A 22662-nucleotide genomic window follows, 5' to 3' on the forward strand; every position below is an offset into this window, starting at 1 on the left:
TTTCGCAGTGATTACAGCCTCGAGTCTTCTTGGGTGACGCTACATGCTTGGCACACCTGTATTTGGGGAGTTTCTCTCATTCTTCTCTGCAGATCCTCTGAAGCTCTGTCAGGTTGGATGGGGAGCGTCGCTGCACAGCTATTTTCAGGTCTCTCCAGAGATGTTTGATCGGGTTCAAGTCCGGGCTCTAGCTGGCCCACTCATGGACATTCAGAGACTTGTCCCGAAGCCACTCCTGCGTTGTCCTGGCTGGAAGGTTGTTGTCCTGTTGGAAGGTTAACCTTTGCCCCAGTCTGAGGTCCTGAGTGCTCTGGAGCAGGTTTTCATCGAGGATCTCTCTGTACTTTGCTCCGTTCATCTTTCCATCTAGTCCCTGCCACTGAAAAACATCCCCACAGCATGATGCTGCCACCACCATGCTTCACCGTAGGGATGGTGCCAGGTTTCCTCCAGACGTGACACTTGGTATTCAGAGAATCTTGTTTCTCATGGTCTGAGAGTCCTTTAGGTGCGTTTTGGCAAACTCCAAGCAGGCTTTCATTTGCCTTTTACTGAGGAGTGGCTTCCGTCTGGCCACTTTACCATAAAGGCCTGATTGGTGGAGTGCTGCAGAGAGGGTTGTCCTTCTGGAAGGTTCTCCCATCTCCACAGAAGAACTCTGGAGCTCTGTCAGAGTGACCATCAGGTTTTTGGTCACCTCCCTGACCAAGGTCTTTCTCCCCCGATTGCTCAGTTTGGCCGGGCGGCCATCTCTAGGAAGAGTCTTGGTGGTTCCGAACTTCTTCCATTTAAGAATGATGGAGGCCACTGTGTTCTAGGGGACCTTCAATGCTGGTACCCTTCTCCAGATCTGTGCCTCGACACAATCCTGACTCGGAGCTCTACAGACAATTCCTTTGACCTCATGGCTTGGTTTTGCTCTGACATGCACTGTCAACTGTGGGACCTTTTTATAGACAAGTGTGTGCCTTTCCAAATCATGTCCAATCAATTGAATTTACCACTGGTGGACTCCAATCAAGTTGTAGAAACATATCTCAAGGATGATCAATGGAAACAGGATGCACCTGAGCTCAATTTCGAGTCTCATAGCAAAGGTTCTGAATACTTATGTAAAGAAGTTTTTAATTGTGAATAAATTTGCAAAAATTACAAAAACTTTTCGCTTTGTCATTATGGGGTATTGTGTTTTTTATCAATTTTATATTAAAACTAACGTAACAAAATGTGGAAAAAGGGAAGGGGTCTGAATACTTTATGAATGCACTGTAGGTACCGTAGTACAATGTTTCCTATCTCCGGTCCTTGAGTACCTGCAACAGAACATAATATTATGACTATAACTACTGTTTCCTGAAGGAGGGGAACGAGGTACAGCATACTATGGGGGAGTCGCACTCTCGTGACTTCAGTTTAAGTATCTACAATCACGCCTGACAAGGCCAATGAAATTTGCACCTCGCTGGAAGCCACGCCTTTCACAGGTGATAAGCGTGAGGCTCGGATTCATTCCTTCAATTGATAAAGCCTCACAAAAGTATGTGATTATGCCCAACTCGCCGCAGCACAAATATCTCCCACAGTCAACTCTTTAAACAACGCCAGACCCCTGGTGGAGTGGGCACGTACACCGCTAGGTAACCCTTGTCCCTTGCTGCAATATGCCAGGGAGATGGCCTCCACAATCCAGTGGGAGAGACGCTGTTTAGAGAGCGCCCTGCCGCGAGCTTGATTAGCAAAACAGACAAAAAGGTGGTCACATACCGTGCCTTCAGAATTCTGTCAGCCGGTGATTGTCAAGCAAATAACTGTCGGTCTCATGTTAATTAACATAAACACGTTTAGCCTCTGCTGGCTTCCACACATTGCCTACAAGCTACTGATGCAGACCTTTGGAACATCTACATTTTAAAAAGTCTAATAAATCCATGTAATATAGCCTACACCTTCACAATACATTTATTTATTTTAGACCGGTCTAAAGAAGCATGATATGAGAAAATGCAGTCAATTTCAGAAGAACAGAATAGCATACTCTGAGTTGTCCTTATGTTAGTTCCTGATCTGGCTATGCCAAATGGCTGTGGGCTACACTAGTTCATTGAGCAGACAAGTTTTGCTTAGAATTCCGTGGCATTATTTTATAGTATGAAGAATACAATTGAACAAAGCTGAATAAAATAGAATGGATATTTTCTCCAAACGATTTGAGGGAGTGCGCACATGTGGCTGTTCTGTGTTGAGCGGTTAACAAAGAAATAGGTATTCCTATATGCTTAATTTAGAGCATGGAGGCGCTACCAGGAGACAGGCCAGTACATCAGGAGATGTGGAGGAGGCCGTAGGAGGGCAACAACCCAGCAGCAGGACTGCATTTTTTTTATGGTGCAAATTATCTTCCCCAAACTTGAAACTCACGCACTGCGTTTGTATGCCAGTTAGGCTATACACCAGCTGTAAAGCAGATTAATGTGCTTCATTTTAAGAAGTTATTTGGCCACTTTTGTTGTGATACAAACCTTATCAAAACATATAGGCCTATGGGCAAGGCTACATGAGGTGTGTGACTATGATTTGAAAAAGTGCAAAAGAAAAGGCATTGTTTCTTATGCTGGGCGTCATTCACAAGTGATAATATACACTGCTCAAAAAAATAAAGGGAACACTTAAACAACACAATGTAACTCCAAGTCAATCACACTTCTGTGAAATCAAACTGTCCACTTAGGAAGCAACACTGATTGACAATACATTTCACATGCTGTTGTGCAAATGGAATAGACAACAGGTGGAAATTATAGGCAATTAGCAAGACACCCCCAATAAAGGACTGGTTTTGCAGGTGGTGACCACAGACCACTTCTCAGTTCCTATGCTTCCTGGCTGATGTTTTGGTCACTTTTGAATGCTGGCGGTGCTTTCACTCTAGTGGTAGCATGAGACGGAGTCTACAACCCACACAAGTGGCTCAGGTAGTGCAGCTCATCCAGGATGGCACATCAATGCGAGCTGTGGCAAGAAGGTTTGCTGTGTCTGTCAGCGTAGTGTCCAGAGCATGGAGGCGCTACCAGGAGACAGGCCAGTACATCAGGAGATGTGGAGGAGGCCGTAGGAGGGCAACAACCCAGCAGCAGGACTGCTACCTCCGCCTTTGTGCAAGGAGGAGCAGGAGGAGCACTGCCAGAATCCTGCAAAATGACCTCCAGCAGGCCATAAATGTGCATGTGTCTGCTCAAATGGTCAGAAACAGACTCCATGAGGGTGGTATGAGGGCCCGTGGTCCACAGGTGGGGGTTGTGCTTACAGCCCAACACCATGCAGGACGTTTGGCATTTGCCAGAGAACACGAAGATTGGCAAATTCGCCACTGGCGCCCTGTGCTCTTCACAGATGAAAGCAGGTTCACACTGAGCACATGTGACAGAGTCTGGAGACGCCGTGGAGAACGTTCTGCTGCCTGCAACATCCTCCAGCATGACCGGTTTGGCGGTGGGTCAGTCATGGTGTGGGTGGCATTTCTTTGGGGGGCCAAAGAAATGTGCTCGCCAGAGGTAGCCTGACTGCCATTAGGTACCGAGATGAGATCCTCAGACCCCTTGTGAGACCATATGCTGGTGTGGTTGGCCCTGGGTTCCCCCTAATGCAAGACAATGCTAGACCTCATGTGGCTGGAGTGTGTCAGCAGTTCCTGCAAGAGGAAGGCATTGATGCTATGGACTGGCCCGCCCGTTCCCCAGACCTGAATCCAATTGAGCACATCTGGGACATCATGTCTCGCTCCATCCACCAACGCCACGTTGCACCACAGACTGTCCAGGAGTTGGCGGATGCTTTAGTCCAGGTCTGGGAGGAGATCCCTCAGTAGACCATCCGCCACCTCATCAGGAGCATGCCCAGGCGTTGTAGGGAGGTCATACAGGCACGTGAGGCCACACACACTACTGAGCCTCATTTTGACTTGTTTTAAGGACATTACATCAAAGTTGGATCAGCCTGTAGTGTGGTTTTCCACTTTAATTTTGAGGGTGACTCCAAATCCAGACCTCCATGGGATGATAAATTTGATTTCCATTGATAATTTTTGTGTGATTTTGTTGTCAGCACATACAACTATGTAAAGAAAAAAGTATTTAAGATTATTTAATTCATTCAGATCTAGGATGTGTTATTTTAGTGTTCCCTTTATTTTTTTTAGCAGTGTATAATTCACAAGTCATAGGCTAATATTGTCACCCATCAGACTATTCTTGATTTAATCTTGTCTTTACATATACTAAATAAGATATGTGTGAAATTTGTTTTGATTTAGAATGGACCATTATCCTGCACCTGTATCGAAACGGGCAGTGGGAAAAAATACATGTAATCTATGCACTTAAATAGCGAATGGCGGACACTTTTCCCGTAGTTCATTTTCATGCCAGCTAGGTAGGCTATACTCCTGTTGTAAATATAAGCAATGTGCTTAATATTAAGAAAGTTGAGCCTAGCCTATAGAAAGCTGATGGGATCCTCCTCATTTTAGTAGAGGCCATCACTCTGTTTTCTCAAGCAATTGCATAGCCTATAGAAATGTTGCGCAACATGAACTCATGGGCTCTCATTATCATTAAGTGTTTGATTAGATTTTCGATTACATTTGCATTTGCATTGATGTCAGAGTGATTAGATGGACACTAGAGTGCTGAGTACCAGGCAGTTAGCAAGTTTGGTAGGCTACTAATGACCAGCAGCAGCATCAGAGCTTGGAGAAGCCTAATTACCGTGACTAAACGGTCACGTGGAATTTGACTGCCTTCATGACTCGTGACCGCCGGTGTGGCGGTAATACGGTCACTGCAACAGCCCTATTCACACCCCATGAGCTTTTCCACATGCATCCTGTTTGCAGCAAGGCACTAAAGTAAAAAAAAAATGTGGCAAAGAAATTAACTTTTTGTCCTGAACACAGTGTTATGTTTGGGGCAAATCAAATACAACACATTACTGAGTACCACTCTCCATATTTTCAAGGATATAGTGATGGCTGCATCATGTTATGGGTATGCTTGTACTCGTTAAGGACTGGGGAGTTTTTCAGGTTGAAAAATAAACTGAATGAAGCTAAGCACAGGCAAAATCCTAGAGGAAAACCTGTTTGTCTGCTTACCACCAGACACTGCAAGATGAATTCACCTTTCAGCAGGACAATAACCTAAAACACAAGGCCAAATCTACACTGGAGTTGCTTACCTAGGAGACATTGAATGTTCCTCAGTGGCGAGTTAGTTTTGACGTAAAATCTATGGCAAGACCTATAAATGGTCTAGCAATGATCAAAAACCAATTTGACCGAGCTTGAAGAATTTTGAAGAATAATGGGAATATGTTGCACAATCCAGGTGTGGAAAGCTCTTAGACTTACCCCAAAAGACTCACAGCTATAATCAGCAACAAAGGTGCTTCTACAAAGTTTTGACTTTTCAATAAATTTGCAAAATAAATTTAAAACATTTTCACTTTGTCGTAATGGGGGTATTGTGTCTAGCTGGGTAAGATTTGTTATTTGATATAATCCATTTTGAATTCAGGCTGGGGGTATGAATACTTTCTGAAGGCACCGTAACTGGATATGCTGGGTCCGTTCAATGTACGTGATTATAGCTCGCACGTGGCAAGTAACCTCTGTTGCTCTTCAGAAGCAAAAGGAGCAGGCAAAAAGGGAAATAGCTCAAAGCTAAGGACCTGCAGGTTATAGCCATGACTTTTGTGGGCAAACGCTGCATTTGGACGCAATGTCACCTTAGTCGCCCGGGAGAGACTGGGTGCGGGAAGTGTGCATGGATAACGCTTGAAGGTCCCCAACACGTTTAGCCAAAGCTATGAGCAGGGAGGTTTTTTAGAGGAGGATCTTCAGATCCAGAAGCGCTGCATCAAAAGATTTGTGGCGAGAAGGACAAGCCGAACGGGAGGACCAAAAACTCGTAGGCTATCACCTCGATCCGACATAGAAATCGTATTGCCGCGTCTGGAAACAGGAGGATATTCCCTCCCTCAAAACGGGCACTGAGGCCTCCAAAACAGTCAACGTTTTGATGTCGCTGAAGGGTGGGGGACGCACAACAAATTGTTTGCATGATCCAGAGCAATACTGCGCATGCACGCCATTGGTTGGAGCCGACAGTGAGCATCCGTCAAGTGCCATCTGAAGGGGCAGGACACCACATTGTGGACTGGGAGATATTGGTTATTTTTCCCTTTCCACCACTCTCCACCACCACGTGTCTGAATGTGGAGAAGGGACACTTTTCATTGTACCCACACGTGGGAGACTCAACACTTTTGACACCTGTGAACACTGTGGAACTTTTGGTTGTCACAACTGTTTATGTGCCAAGGTTTGCCTGAAGCCCGGTCCACTCTGGGTTCGGGGGATTCAGTAATCAGTGAAGTACCCCGATTTGCAGTGCCCCTTCGGGGTACTTCTGTCACAATGAGCCTCAGTCGGTTTAGACAGTAAGATGCGCCCCGGTAACCGGCTAGCACCCAACACTGGACAGCACGCATTAAACATTTACCCAGTAGAAAACTGCTATCATGAAGGTTATCATACCCAGCAGTCATAGGTACCGGTGCTACAGCACATTGTAACCCAGATGGAAAAGGGACAGACGGTTCTGAAAAACGGACCCCTTCTGTGGTAAGACAGGGGCGATTCGTAATTTAATTCACAGGTATACAACCAATCGCCTATAGAACCCATAACCTGTATCACTAAGCACCTCATAGGGACTAGTGAGCTACAGGCAGGAGTCAGCAATGAATCCCAGTAGTGAGCCACCTATGGGTGAGTGCCCCCTTGTGGACTGAGAGCGAATCGCCCAATTTATTACTCTCAACCTGGGAGTTTGATATACCCCTTGAACCCCGTGAACACTAAGGAACGTGGGATAACAGAGGGGGCTTTGAAAATGGACAAGCTTCCAAACTAAGTTGTGCTTCCGTAAGACTGTTTAGCCTGGATGAAGCCCGGTCCCTTAAGGACACGGGTAGGGCTGGGCGATATGACATAAAAATCATATCAAATGTTTTTTTAATTTATGGGCGATTCATGATATACATCTAGATTTGTTTAATGTTTTCTCTAAATAAGCTTTGTTGTACAATTTTAAAGGTCAAATAAACTGCATTTCAAACAGTCGGCAATAATCGAATGAATTCAAGGCTTGTGAAATTATACCTAGGCTAAATACAGTGAGGGGAAAAAAATATTTGATCCCCTGCTGATTTTGTACGTTTGCCCACTGACAAAGAAATTATCAGTCTAATTTTAATGGTAGGTTTATTTGAACAGTGAGAGACAGAATAACAACAAAAAAATCCAGAAAAACGCATGTCAAACATTTTATAAATTGATTTGCATTTTAATGAAGGAAATAAGTATTTGACCCCTCTGCAAAACATGACTTAGTAGTTGGTGGCAAAACCCTTGTTGGCAATCACAGAGGTCAGACGTTTCTTGTAGTTGGCCACCAGGTTTGCACACATCTCAAGAGGAATTTTGTTCCACTCTTTGCAGATCTTCTCCAAGTCATTAAGGTTTCGAGGCTGACGTTTGGCAACTCAAACCTTCAGCTCCCTCCACAGATTTTCTATGGGATTAAGGTCTGTAGACTGGCTAGGCCACTCCAGGACCTTAATGTGCTTCTTCTTGAGCCACTCCTTTGTTGCCTTGGCCGTTTGTTTTGGGTCATTGTCATGCTGGAATACCCATCCACGACCCATTTTCAATGCCCTGGCTAAGGTAAGGAGGTTCTCACCCAAGATTTGACGGTACATGGCCCCGTCCATCGTCCCTTTGATGCGGTGAAGTTGTCCTGTCCCCTTAGCAGAAAAACACCCCCAAAGCATAATGTTTCCACCTCCGTGTTTGACGGTGGGGATGGTGTTCTTGGGGTCATAGGCAGCATTCCTCCTCCTCCAAACACGGCGAGTTGAGTTGATGCCAAAGAGCTCGATTTTTTGGGGGATCATTGCAACTCCACGAGGTGAGATCTTGCATGGAGCCCCAGGCTGAGGGAGACTGACAGTTCTTTTTGTGTTTCTTCCATTTGCGAATAATCTCACCAACTGTTGTCACCTTCTCACCAAGCTGCTTGGCGATGGTCTTGTAGCCCATTCCAGCCTTGTGTAGGTCTACAATCTTGTCCCTGACATCCTTGGAGAGCTCTTTGGTCTTGGCCATGGTGGAGAGTTTGGAATCTGATTGATTGATTGCTTCTGTGGACAGGTGTCTTTTATACAGATAACAAACTGAGATTAGGAGCACTCCCTTTAAGAGTGTGCTTCTAATCTCAGCTCGTTACCTGTATAAAAGACACCTGGGAGCCAGAAATCTTTCTGATTGAGAGGGGGTCAAATACTTATTGCAAATCAATTTATAAAAAAATTTACATTTGTTTTTCTGGATTTTTGTTTTGTTTTTCTGTCTCTCACTGTTCAAATAAACCTACCATTTAAAATTATAGACTGATCATTTCTTTGTCAGTGGGCAAACATACAAAATCAGCAGGGGATCAAATACTTTTTTCCCTCACTGTATAAGCTTTCCACAACCATAAGACCCACTAATAATGTAATTATTTTATCAAAATACACTGAACAAAAATATAAATGCAACATGCAACAATTTCAAAGATTTTTACTGAGTTACAGTTCATAAGGAAATCAGTCAATTACATTTACATTTTAGTCATTTAGCAGACGCTCTTATCCAGAGCGACTTACAGTTAGCACATACATTATTTTATCGAACCCACAACCCTGGCGTTGCAAACGCCATGCTCTACCAACTGAGCTACATCCCCTGCTGGCCATTCCCTCCCCTACATTGAAATACATTTATTAGACCCTAATCTATGGATTTCACATGACTGGGAATATAGATATGCATCTGTTGGTCACAGACACCTTAAAAAAAAAGGTACGGGCGTGGATCAGAAAACCAGTTAGTATCTGCTGTGACCACCATTTGCCTCATGCAGCGCTACACATCTCCTTCGCATAGAGTTGATCAGGCTGTTGATTGTGTCCTGTGGAATGTTGTCCCACTCCTCTTCAATGGCTGTGCGAAGTTGCTGGATATTGGTAGGAACTGGAACACACTGTTGTACATGTCGATCCAGAGCATCCCAAACATGCTCAATGGGTGACATGTCTGAGTATGCAGGCCATGGAAGAACTGGGACATTTTCAGCTTCCAGGAATTGTGTACAGATCTTTGCGACATGGGGCTGTGCGTTATCATGCTGAAACATGAGGTGATGGCGGCGGATGAATGGCACGACAATGGGCCTCAAGATCTTATCACGGTATCTCTGTGCATTCAAATTACTATCAATTTTAAAATGCAATTGTGTTCGTTGTCCGTAGCTTATGCCTGCCCATACCATAACCCCACCGCCACCATGGGGCACTCTGTTCGCAAATCGCTTGCCACACAACGCCATCTGCCCAGTACAGTTGAAATGCTCACTAACAGGGATGTAAACAAATTTGTGTACAAAAGTTGATAGAAATAAGCTTTTTGTCTGTATGGAACATTTCTGGGATCTTTTATTTCAGCTCATGAAACATGGGACCAACACTTTACATGTTTATATTTTTGGTCAGTATAATTCAATATATCGCCCAGCCCTACACAGTGGGCAATGGCTGACGTAGCACCCTGTTTGGCCGTAACCAAACGACCCAATCCCTCTCCGCGTCCCCTAACTCCGACTCAGCTGAGGTACAGGCACCTGGGAGAGGAAGTCATTATCGGAAACACCAAGCCCTTTAAAGAATGCTACACGATTGTCAAGAGAACCTGCGCCGCGGACTAGTAGGGGAACAGTGCCAGCCGTCTCTTAATCTCGCACACAAACTGATTCAAGTGAGGGCAGCCTGAGCATGCGCTGAGACATACAGTACCAGTCAAAGGTTTGGACACTCCTACTCATTCCAGGGTTTTTCTTTATTTTTACTATTTTCTACATTGTAAAATAATAGTGAAGACATCAAAACTATGAAATAACACATATGGAATCATGTAGTAACCAAAAAAGTGTTAAACAAATCAAAATCTATTTTACATTTGAGATTCTTCAAAGTAGCCACCCTTTGCCTTGATGACAGCTTTGCACACTCTTGGCATTCTCTCAACCTGCTTCACCTAGAATGCTTTTCCAACAGTCTTGAAAGAGTTCCTACATATGCATTTCAGTTAACAGGTGTGCCTTGTTAAACATTTATTTCCTTCTTAATGCGTTTTGAGCCAATCAGTTGTGTTGTGACAAGGTAGGGGGGGTATACAGAAGATAGCCCTATTTGGTAAAATACCAAGTCCATATTATGGCAAGAACAGCTCAAATAAGCAAAGAGAAACAACAGTCCATCATTACTTTGAGACATGAAGTTCAGTCAATCCGGAAAATGTCAAGAACTTTGAAAGTTTCTTCAAGTGCAGTCGCAAAAACCATCAAGCGCTATGATGAAACTGGCTCTCATGAGGACCGCCACAGGAAAGGAAGACCCAGTGTTACCTCTGCTCCAGAGGATAAGTTCATTAGAGTTACCAGTGTCAGAAATTGCACCCCAAATAAATGATTCAGAGTTCAAGTAACAGATACATCTCAACATCAACTGTTCAGAGGAATTGCTACAAAGAAACCACTACTAAAGGACACCAATAATAAGAAGAGACTTGCTTGGGCCAAGAAACACAAGCAATGGACATTAGACCGGTAGAAATCTGTCTTTTGGTCTGATAAGTCCACATTTGAGATTTTTGGTCCCAACTGCCGTGTCTTTGTGAGACACAGAGTAGGTGAACGGATGATCTCCACATGTGTGGTTCCCACCATGACGCATGGAGGTGTGATGGTGTGGGGGTGCTTTGCTGGTGACACTGTCTGTGATTTATTTAGAATTCAAGGCACACTTAACCAGCATGGCTACCACAGCGTTCTGCAGCGATACGCCATCCCATCTGGTTCGCGCTTAGTGGGACTATCATTTGTTTTTCAACAGGACAATGACCCAAAACACACCTCCAGGCTGTGCAAGGGCTATTTGACCAAGAAGGAGAGTGATGGAGTGCTGCATCAGATGACCTGGCCTCCACAATCACCCGACCTCAACCTAATTTGAGATGGTTTGGGATGAGTTGGACCGCAGAGTGAAGGAAAAGCAGCCAACAAGTGCTCAGCATATGTGGGAACTCCTTCAAGACTGTTGGAAAAGCATTCCTCATGAAGCTGGTTGAGAGAATGCCAAGAGTGTGCAAAGGGTGGCTATTTGAAGAATCTGAAATATAAAATATATTTTGATTTCTTTAACACTTTTTTGGTTACTACTTCATTCCATGTTATTTCATAGTTTTGATGTCTTCACTATTATTTTATAATATAGAAAATAGTAAAAATAAAGAAAAACCCTTGAATGAGTAGGTGTGTCCAAACATTAGTATATTTTAATTAATTGGGGCATGGTCCTGAACCTGGCTTCTTGGCTTTTTTCGTTTCGGTCTCGTTAGCTATCTTACGTATTGCTATAGGCAGGCCAAGGAATCTGAAGAATAACTAATTGTTTGTGATTGGGAAACTTTTGAGAACCATACAAACTTCAGCGCACAACGTCCAGGGGGTGAGCACGCTCTACCACTAAGGGACAGTTTATTTTAGTAGCGTGAAATGTTTGTGTACACACCAAGGTGAAGAGCGGAATAATTGAAAGAATGAATCCGTCTCGCGCTTAAAACCTGTGGAAGGAGGGGCTTCCAGCGAGACACCGATTCATTGGCCTTGTTAGGTGTGATTGTGGATCCTTAAACCAAAGTTGCGAGAGTTCAACTCCCCCATAGTATGTTGTACTGCAGTTGACAGACTGAAAGGGAACACATTTAAACTAGTCAACTAATCATCAAGCACTTGACTAGTTGAATTATGTGTCTTCTATGCAGCTACAACAAAAATGTATTCTGTTTGGGGGTACTCAAGGACCAGAGTTGTGAAACACTGCTGTAGTACATCATTCCCACAGTAATGGTATTACCAGCTATTCAGACAACTCAGAATGTTGTCTCGGGTCCACTCTAAATCTGAATGTCCTTGTCTTTATTGTAGGATGCGGGCAGACTGCTGTACCTGGGGCAGAACGAGTGGGCCCACGTTAACTGCTGCCTGTGGTCTGCTGAGGTGTACGAAGACAACGGAGCTCTGCTCCAAGTACACAGTGCTGTCTCCAGGGGGCGCTACATGGTAGGAATGCATAGAACTTCACCATAGTTGCATCTCAAATGGCACCCTGTTCACTATAAACTGCACTACTTTCGACCAGGGTCCTATATAGTGCACTATTTTTGACCAGGGCCCATAGTGAACAATGTAGGAAATAGGGTGACATTTGGGACACCTCCCACATACCAAAGCTGCAGTACATCCTTACCCAATAGGCTTTGTATTCAGGCATAAGTGTGCAGTTGCCCGTTTGTAACATTGTCATAAGATAACATCAACTTTATTGTTCCAATAAGAGAATTTGCAAGTCAGCGTTTTTATCATTCTCTGTTTTCTTTCCTCTCCTTCCACTCGTTCCACCTTTCTTCCCTACAGCGCTGTGAGCGTTGTGGCCAGGCGGGGGCGACGGTGGGCTGCTGTCTCTCGTCTTGCCAGAGTAACTACCACTTCATGTGCGCCCGCGCCCGCAACTGTGTCTTCCAGGAGGACAGGAAGGTCTTCTGCTCCAGGCACCGCGACCTTGTCAGTGAGAAGGTGAACCTTTATATATGGGCTAATGAGGCACACACACACAGAGAGAGAAACAAACATATAGTTATCTTTCCAACCGTGAGCACCACCACTTTCACTGTGGTCAGCAGCATTCAAACTTATTGTGTAGCATTAGGGCATATGTTATGTCTCAGGACACAAACACCTACGTCTCAGGATTTACGCTCCCTTTTCCCCTCCTCTCCAGATGGTGTCTGGGAATGGGTTTGATGTTCTCCGGCGGGTCTACGTGGACTTCGAAGGGATCAGCCTCCGTAGGAAGTTTCTGACTGGCCTGGAGCCAGAGTCTATAAATATGACCATCGGTGAGTATGGTACATCCCCAATGGCACCCTATTCCCTATGGAGTGCACTAGTTTTAACCCTTTACACTTGTGGGAATTGGCCTATATGGATAGGGTTAAAAATAAATATTTTTTACTGAAGAAATATGGAAATGCATTACCATGGTAGCAATTAAAAGGGAACAGTTTGGATATTATGGGGAAATTATTAGACTAAAGGTGAGGACACAGCAGTTCACCAAACATTACACTGTTGATTTTATGTGCATTTTACATTTACTGTACTTTTCGCTGCATTTGTTGATAACGAAATCTGAAAATACTATGGATACATTCAGTAACTTAATAAGAATATTATTGAAAAATGTGGGGTAGATTCAACTAGGGGTGGGCGATATGAACAAAAATTCATTTCACGATATTTTCCACTGTCCGGAAGATAACGATATATCACGATATACTGTAAAACATTTTTTTTACATTTTATGAGCCCTTCAAAGTTAATAAATTACTAAATATTGCTTTTAACCTTATAGAAACAGAAAGGGGGCATTGCACATTTAAAAAAGTATTATTTGTTTTACTTCTGTGGTAAACCTGTGCAAACATGAAACATAAACAAAGGTATATGAGTTAAATAAATATGCAGTAACATTTTATGAACAAATATTTAAAGTACTCAGGATGTAAACCTTTCCCTGCCAATTATAAGAAGTGCAGCCTTTTTTCATATAACACTGGTCATTATAAATTCAAGTTGTAAACCTTTTCAAATTAACTTCAAGCATTAACCAGACAGTCTGTATGTTTCTCAGTTCAGCATGTAACAATTCACTGCCTCCATCTTCACAAGTTCCTTGCCAGGAACACCAGCCTATTGACAGTTTCTGGCTTCAAAGTTGCCCTGTGACATGTGACCACATTGCCCCCAGTGCTAAATGCTCTCTCAGAGGGCGCATTGTGGCAGGGATGCATAAGTATTTATTTGTCAGACAACTAAATTGTGGGAAGTTGGATGCGTGAACTTGCCACCACTCCAAAGGATCAGCCTCAGTGTCTGCTGCCATCATCAGAGTGTAGCTGTCCAGCCATTGCTTGATGACCTGTCTCTGGGTTCTTAACGCAGGTACACTACTGGTTTTCTTAAAGAAGCTCGCAAGGCTCTTCTTGGACTTCTTTGCTGATTGTGGAGCAGTGGCAGCTTCTTTCTCTCTCTCACTCTGGTCCTCTTCAAAAGAGACGTCTCCCACGGCTGTGTTCCCTACCAGGAGGGCTTCTGTCTCGGAGGCAGCTCTCACCTTCACCTCCACCAGCTTCTCAGTGGTCATGTAGGTGGTCTTGAACCTTGGGTACAGAAAGGTAGCCATGGTGAGCAGCTCATCTGTTTCAGGGTCGGTGTATTCGTCATTCAGTTAATTGAGGACCCTCATCTTAATCTCTCCGGTCAGTTTGGCTTCGCCCTCATTTGATTTGAGAACCTCCGTCTTGAACAAATGGAGGACCGGCTTCAGATAGGACACACTCACGTATGTCTCTCCTGACAGGGCATCTGTGAAATCCTGGAGGGGCTTAAGTGCTGCCGTGATAGATTCAAAGACCTCAATGTCTTGCCAGGAGGGTGCAAGGTCACGTGTTATTTTGCCTGCTGCCAGGACTTGTGTGATGGCCTTTTCCTGCTCCAGGACTCTTTCCATCATCTGCAGTCAAGATCCCCACCTTGTCAGGGATTCCGTGATGAGCTTGTGGAGGGCCAGGCTCAGTTTATCCTGTGCACTTGTCAGGGCCTTCTGCTTCTTCCAACTATAGGAAAATGTGCTGACCACTTTCTTGCACACTCCTGTGGCCCAGGAAACCCGAGGTTTGTTTTGGACACTCCTCTCTGCAAAATAAAAAGGTGAAAAATAATGACATATGAATCACAAATATTCAATAGAAATAACATAGCATCTGCTGTAATTACAACAATTTACAGCATGGACACTGGACATGATTACACATTTAATCCATCTATAGATTTACAAACAACTGTTGTGATTAAGAGAGCTATGTTGCTTTAGAAAACGGGATCATTTATTGAGTAGGCTATTTATTATTTAAAGAGAGGATAGATTCATATATTGAAACCATAGGCTAATGTATCAATTATAAATAAAAGCACTGTAATCCATGTAATGTTTGGATATTGCACACATTTACAAATTACAAATATTCTAGATTTGCATAGCTGTATATATCCGGCTTAACGTATAAGAAGGATCAGGCAGTGTAGTCAGCTCTAACTTTAAACAGAGGAGATAAGGAATACAATAGTTATTCTGCATTTTATGTTTTTTTAAAAGTTACATTATTTTTCTACCTAGCTCTATGTGTTTTGGACATTGAAACTTACCAATAGCAATGTGTAGCCTGTGTCCGAAACACCCTAGTCTTGTCCATTTGTTCAGCTCCAATGCTTTGACCATGTTCGATCCGCTGTCGGTAGTCATACATACTTGACGTGACTCTTTCAAGCCCCAGCATGAAAGTGCCTCCCTCAGCCCAGCTGCAATTATTTCTCAGGTGTGGTCATCTGGGAAATAAGAGGTCTGAAGGCATTTGCTTTGCAGCTTCCAGTTGTCGTCAATGTAATGAATCGTGAGGCTAATGTATGGCTCTGTGGTCCGGCTTGACCATAAATCTGCAGTGGTAGAGAATAATTCAGCGTTACAGATTTCGTTGGCAACTCTGTCCCGACATTCTGTATAGAGTTCTGGCAGACATGTTTTGCTGAAGTATTTGCGGCTCGGGATCTCGTATCTTGGGTCTAGACCTCAAATCAACTTTCTGAAACAGTCTTTCTTCACAGTTTGAATTGGTTCCATGTCTTTCGCTATGTGATACGTAATTGCACTCGTTATCGCATTCCACTTCTTGCTCTTCTTGTCGTAGAGAGTACCACTAACGAATGACGCCTTGGGCACCGAGTGGCGCAGTGGTCTAAGGAACTGCATCGCAGTGCTAGCTGTGCCACTAGAGATCCTGGTTCGAATCCAGGCTCTGTCGTAGCCGGCCGCGACCGGGAGACCCATGGGGCGGCGCACAATTGGCCCAGCGTTGTCCAGGGTAGGGGAGGGAATGGCCGGCAGGGATGTAGCTCAGTTGGTAGAGCATGGCGTTTGCAACGCCAGGGTTGTGGGTTCGATTCCCACGGGGGGCCAGTATGAAAAATAAAAAAGAATGTATGCACTCACAAACTGTAAGTCGCTCTGGATAAGAGCGTCTGCTAAATGACTAAAATGTAAATGTAATGAGTGACAGCTGAGTGCGGGTCTGGCTTGAAGATGTCTTGTGACTTGCTCTGCTGCTCCGGGTGTTTGTTGCACGCATTCTGGTAGATTCTTCATATTCGCGAACATGCAGGATTTTCAGGTGGTGAAAAAGATTGCTGGTGTTTCGACCTTTTGGCTAGCACAAAGCGTCTACACAACGTACACAGTACTGTGTGTTGGCCGAGGTCGGATATCTTAAAGCCAAACCAGTTCCAAACGACAGAGGAGGCCCCCTTTTTTCCAACCAATTCTTCGTCATCTTGCAAATCAACCTCAATATCGTTATTTTCGGACACTTTTGCTAACGAAAGGAGTTTACTTCACTAAATGTTCGCTTACTCTGCAGTTGCGCTTGTTTGTTGACTCTGATTGGCAGGCAGATTGCGTGTAACGTCCATGCTTCTAGCTTTTTTCTTTGCTAAAAAAGGCTGTTTCTAGTAAAATAAACCATTTGAACTAGCCCACTAGGCTGTATCACTCAACAGAATTTTTGAACGAAACAAAAACGCCTTATTTCATGCATTAATTTATCATGATATGCACGATATGGCAAAATCCATATCATGGCACAACGTCATACTGGTATTCACATTCATACCGGTATACCGCCCATCCCTAGATTCAACATAAGACCCCAAAAAAATGCAAAGGGTTTGAGTGAGAGGTCAAACTGGTGTCTCCAAGTGGCCACACCTCTCCAAAGTGTACACAGTTCCTTAGTAAATTCAAGGCACTTTTATGACTCAAAGAAGAGTCTTCAACTATAAGGTGCTTTTTTGAGCTCTCCTAGCTATGCCTTTTGAGGAACTAGAGCAAGCACACTTGTAGTTGTTTTGTTTGGAACACAGCCCTGCATTCCCGCCATCACACAATTACTGTTTATGCAATCCAAAAACGGTCCATTATAAATTGTAATCTGGGTCAGGTGGGCATCATATAAAAGCTTGTTCTATTACGAACATGACATGCTAGATCTTAGTGTTAGGCTTTCACAAGGCAATTCAGAGAAGCAGATCGTAACTTTTGTGTGCATAGAAAGGAGTCATGAGTGCATTCAGATGCATGGTCCGTGGCAAATGTTCTTCACAATACAACAAACAGGCTCATTCTGTTAAGGACAACCCAGGGCATGAAGCCATGTCATCTTGTAACTGTACATCAAACATAGTGATTGTAAACGTTGACACTGTATATGACATGAGTTTTATATGGAAATGTGAAGAGCACATTTGGACTTGCTTGTATGACATAAAACTGGTATTTATTATAATCCTCTACGTCTCATCATTCAAAATACAAAGTCCTCTTAATTTACAGCAGTTCTCTCACTCAAACAAAAAAACATTTGTAAAACCTCTCGTCGCGCGCAGTGCTCAAATTCAGAACGGCTGTCAGTCAAAACCCATACAGAGCTGTGAAGCGGAGACCCTGAGCTCTGACGTCATGTATAGCATGTTACTGTACAGCCACTGCGTTCCAATTTAGGAACATATCACTGTCCAAATCTACCATTTTTAACCTGTATACGGGTACGAGTGTAAAGGATTAACGAGCCCCGGGCTCTGGTCAAAAGTAGTGCACTACATTGGGGAATAGGGTGCCATTTGTGACAATGTCAATGCGCTCCCTGCTTTTGATTTGGATGGTGTGACCCATATGCTTTAAAAGTATTGCCAGTAAGGGATTTAATTTATATTACCGCCAACCATCATTCCCCTTTTTATTTGTGAAACCCTTTGAAACCATCCATCTGTCTCCTTCTATATCCAGGCTCTCTGCAGATCAACAGGCTGGGTGTGCTGACTGAACTATCAGCCAATGGAGCGAGGTTGTGTCCTGTGGGCTATCAGTAAGTGACCAATAATCCACGTGACTAGACATCGACAGCATCCATTTTGATTCCTGTTGTTTTGAATAGTCAATTTGTGAATAATGTAATCAGGGTTGTCATTGTCTTGTTTAATATACTGTTAATATAAGATTTATGAGAATGGTAATATAAAACTCCTGAGTTACTTTGTTGGATAACTTCCCTCGAGTTCATTTTAAAATATTGGGTTGTTTTATATATTTTACTTTACTCACCTTTTCCCTCTTCTCCTTCCCTTCCCTCCCTCCCTTCCTCCGTTCAGGTGCTCTCGGCTGTACTGGAGCACAGTGGACCCTCGGCGGCGCTGTAAGTACACCTGTAAGGTGACAGAGGTGTGTTCTCCACTCCCAGAGAAGCCAGGGGAACCACTGTGGTGGGACCAGGAGGAGAACCAAACCATAGCCCACAGCCCCAGCTACTACAAAGGTCAGCAAACCCATACACCTAACCTGCCCCTATCTTGGAGTAGGATGGAGCACTTCAATGGATAACCTTGATGTCCCATATTTTATATTTCTTTATTTTCTATTGAAATAAATGGATAAGTATAACAACTTAAGTACATGAGGATCGTTCAATATTTCCTATTCAAAGGGGACAATCTACTAATTCTCAAAGTGGACTCTTCAAAGTTAATAATGCTCCTTTTTTGTTCCTTGACCAGAAATGGAGATTACAGAGGCTGTGATGAGTCCTCCGCCCATTGATGTATCTCCCAGCACCACCTCGTCTCCCCTGAAACAGGAGCCTGGGGCCAAAACCCCAGGTTATTCACAAACCAGGAGACCAGCAGGAGGAACATCTCGACCTCTTCCCTCCCCAGGTAACACTGCTCCCTTAGACATTAAGTTTGATATCAATACCAGTTCATATCAGTTTAATATCTAGGTCAGTTAACAGCTAAATATCTCTGCTTTATTGAGGAAAGTTTTTATTTAATATGTTGTCTTACCTAGCTACCTTAAATTGAATGCACTGACTGTAAGTCGCTTAGGATAAGAGTTTGCTAAATGACCTCAATGTATAATGTTAATATCACTCTTCCACCATGACACTGACTGGTGATCCTCTTCTCTCTAGGGAGTGCCATGTACAAATCCCACCACATCTTGACTCTCAGAGACCTGGACGATACCCGCCGGCCGCGTCGCCTGTCTCTGAGCTGCCACTCAGGGGACTCCTCCTCCCCCACCGACAGCCTCGCGGGACCAATGACGCTCCGTTCAGGGGGCACCCTCCACCCCAGGTCCCTCCCCTTCAGCTCCCCTCCCAGAACCAGCGAAAACCTCCTGAGTTCCCATCGGCGAGTACGACCTTGTGCTGGCTCCTCCAGCTGGGGCTCCCCTCCCTTGTCCCTCTCCAGTCTTACCTCTCCTCTCTCCCTGCGGCCTGGCGCCGCCGGCAGCCCTCCCTCCAACCTCCCTTTGGCCTTCCGCCACTCCTCCAGGATCAGACAGCCATTCAAAATCAAAACTCCAGTGTCTGCTGAGGTGCCACAATACTTTTTAGCTTCATCCGAGCCAGAGAAAGCAGTGGAGGCGCCCTCAAACGGAATCACATTGACAGCAAATAACATGGAGGAAGACACAGACGTCAGCCCCCTGATGTCGGATCAGGACTTGCCCTTCACAACATTTGATGTGGCTGACGCAGACGTGGCGGTGGCCTCGGTGCTAAATGCCAAGCTGGAGTTTGACGAGGCCTTGCTGAACGAGAATGTGGCGCTTCACTGTGGAGGGTCCCAGACAGGTGGAGGAGATATGGAAGAGGAGGCACTAGAGGAGGAGACCCAGAGCCAGACTCAGGGTAGGGACAACATGGATGCCAACAACAAGGCCCCAGTATTAATTAAAGCCATGGCCTCTAAAGATGATCTGGAGAATGGTTCCTCAGACGAAGACATGGATCACTACTTGAAGTTCTCTCGTACGGTGGTGGTGTGTGAAGCCTCCAAGGACTCAGGGCAGGCAGGTCTCCCTCTCCCCCCACCACCACCTACGTCTCAGTCCATCGCACAGCTTGATGGAGCAGATAACGGCTCTGAGAGTGACTCGAGTGAGGCTACCGGCGATCAGGAAGAAACTCACGAAGAGGGGAAGAGTGGGGAAGCTCAGGGGGCTGACAGTCAACAAGTGTTTGAAACCTGTGACCCAAATAATGACATGTCTATTGAAGAGGAGGTTCTGGTGGACTCTGACCAAACTGAATCCCAGAATGAGGTTCTTCTGGACCCCAGTAGTGGCCATTTTGTTTCGGCTGACGACGGCACCAGAGTGTACCTGGCTAATAATAAAAAAGCAGCTCTTGATGACAGCGATAGTGACAGCTCTGGCTCCTCTACAGATTCTCTCGTTGGAGTGGATGACGAGATGGGAGACCCAGACTTCGAGCCGGAACCCAAACCAAACCAAAAATCACCTCCTGTAAAAACCATCAAAGTCATGCAACGCCCTAGTCCTGTGAGCATGAAAACTATTCAACCTAAACCCACACCAACGCAGAAGAAAGTCATCAGGGTGACCCTACCCTCTGGACCTGCTCTGCCTCTGAATGTAGCCTCCTCTTCCCCACCCATCGCTGTTCGAACCGTTCCAAGGACAGTCCCCTCCACCACCTTCCCGACCCAGTTTGTAATAAACGGCATGAACTCTATACCCTTACAGACAGGTGCCACTAGGGGCAGAGCTATCGCTATCCGCCTGGCCACCCCTAGACAAGAAGCTCAGCAGCAGCTGACGGCCACTATTCTGTCTGGTGCCTCCAACTCAGCCCCGTCCCCTCAGGTTCTGCTAGTCAACCGTCAAGGTCAGATTCTGATGAAAGATCCAAATACCAACACCTTCCAGACGGTCAGCACCAGCTCCCCTTCCTACAGCCGCATCAGCCAGATCGCCAAGATGATCCACAGCAGTGGTGCCCTGCCGCGCGCAGTTCCACAGGTGGTGGTCGTACCCTCTACGTCAACACCCTCACCACGGACAGCCGTCTTCCATAGTTCACATCTCATCACCAGTAACAGAAACAACACCACCACACCAACCACCATCTCTAACAGAAATAACACCACACCAGCAAGCAACACCAATCTCCTGATCAGGGCCCCACAGAGTTTGCATGATGGGCGAGTGCTGGTCCAAGCCATGCCCGTGACGAGTGAACCAGTGAGGGTCAAGTGCGTCTCTGTGCCCGGCAACCAGGCCCAAGCTATTTTAGACAGAGCCATGGCTACTCATCGCGAGCCCACTCGGATACGGCCTAATATCCTCAGGGTGAGCCCGTCCCACCTGAGCCCATCCCAGTTCCAGGTCCAGCCCTTCTTCAACAAGCTCCAGTCCCCTGTAGCCATCTCAGCCGCTCATGGACAGATGCTCCGCCACGAGCCAGCCACTGTACCCGAGTCCCACTCCCAGTCCCAGGTCCGCGTCAAGAGAGTGTCCTCCGTCGCTGAGCGTCCCGGCAAGAAGAAATGCAAGACTGATTTCCTGCCGCAGTCGCCCTCTTGTGACCTGGATGACCTAGATGGCAGCAGGTAAGGCAGAGTACCATATGTACAATATGAGATGTATTATTTTACTTTTAATCTTGTAACCCTGACTGCACTACACATTTTCCAATTGGGACAACGAAGATATTGATTGATAGATTTTTACAGACTAAAAGCCACTGTTGTTTTCCTCACACAGAAATAGTGGCGTTCGTATCAAAGCCCCAACAATGAAAGATGTGCTGGATCTGGACCAGGAGAAAGTTGAGCTCAAGGTCATCTCACCACCAGAACCTGAGAAGATCAGGTTAGTTTCTTCTCAAACACGACCATAGCAAGATGGATGCCACAAATACACACTGCAAGGTTAATTTTAAATCCCAAAAATAATTGTATGATGCATAGGTCTTAGTGGTCATGGTGAAGAAAAAGAACAACACCCAGGCTAATCCATTCCCTCAATATAATATTTCCCCCCTGAATATAAAAAGCCGCTCCCTCAATTCTATTAATCCATTCCCTTAATTTATTAATTTTTTCCCTTGGTTCTCCCCTGCAGATTCGAGCAGATGTCCTTATCATGGATTGATCAGAGTTCATTGAATTCTTCTTCAATCTGGGCTTGAAATAAATCAAATCAAAGTGTATTAGTCGCGTACACAGATTTGCAGATGTAATAGCAAGTGCAGCGAAATACTTGTTTCAAAGATTTTTTGTTGTTTGAATATGTTGTTGATAACCTCACTCTTACTGACTTTTTACTCCCCTTTCAGAACCATGGCTGACTTTATAAATGATCGTTCAAATGATAAGCTACTCCTGACTCCTTGAGGATTTGTGTAGCCTATCTCTAGGCTTATAAGAATGGCATTCACCTTATGTAGGCCTACCACAGTCCCATTCCCAC

At 44.8% G+C, this 22662-nt stretch overlaps 1 protein-coding gene across 1 annotated transcript in view; it reads left to right on the forward strand.

Annotated features, from left to right (window-relative positions):
- LOC311119424 (histone-lysine N-methyltransferase 2B-like) overlaps positions 1-22662 on the forward strand; it is a 68597-nt gene that overhangs the window by 40685 nt on the left and 5250 nt on the right. The window contains exons 23-30 of the mRNA XM_084157741.1: positions 12144-12278; positions 12633-12791; positions 12997-13114; positions 18172-18250; positions 18534-18697; positions 18936-19094; positions 19352-21800; positions 21955-22062. Of these exons, the coding sequence (XP_084013867.1) occupies positions 12144-12278; positions 12633-12791; positions 12997-13114; positions 18172-18250; positions 18534-18697; positions 18936-19094; positions 19352-21800; positions 21955-22062 (3371 nt within the window). The remainder of the gene's footprint in view (positions 1-12143; positions 12279-12632; positions 12792-12996; positions 13115-18171; positions 18251-18533; positions 18698-18935; positions 19095-19351; positions 21801-21954; positions 22063-22662) is intronic.

This window comes from Coregonus lavaretus, assembly GCF_964263955.1.
Source record: "Coregonus lavaretus genome assembly, chromosome: 3".
In the NCBI taxonomy this organism is placed as follows: Eukaryota; Metazoa; Chordata; class Actinopteri; order Salmoniformes; family Salmonidae; genus Coregonus; species Coregonus lavaretus.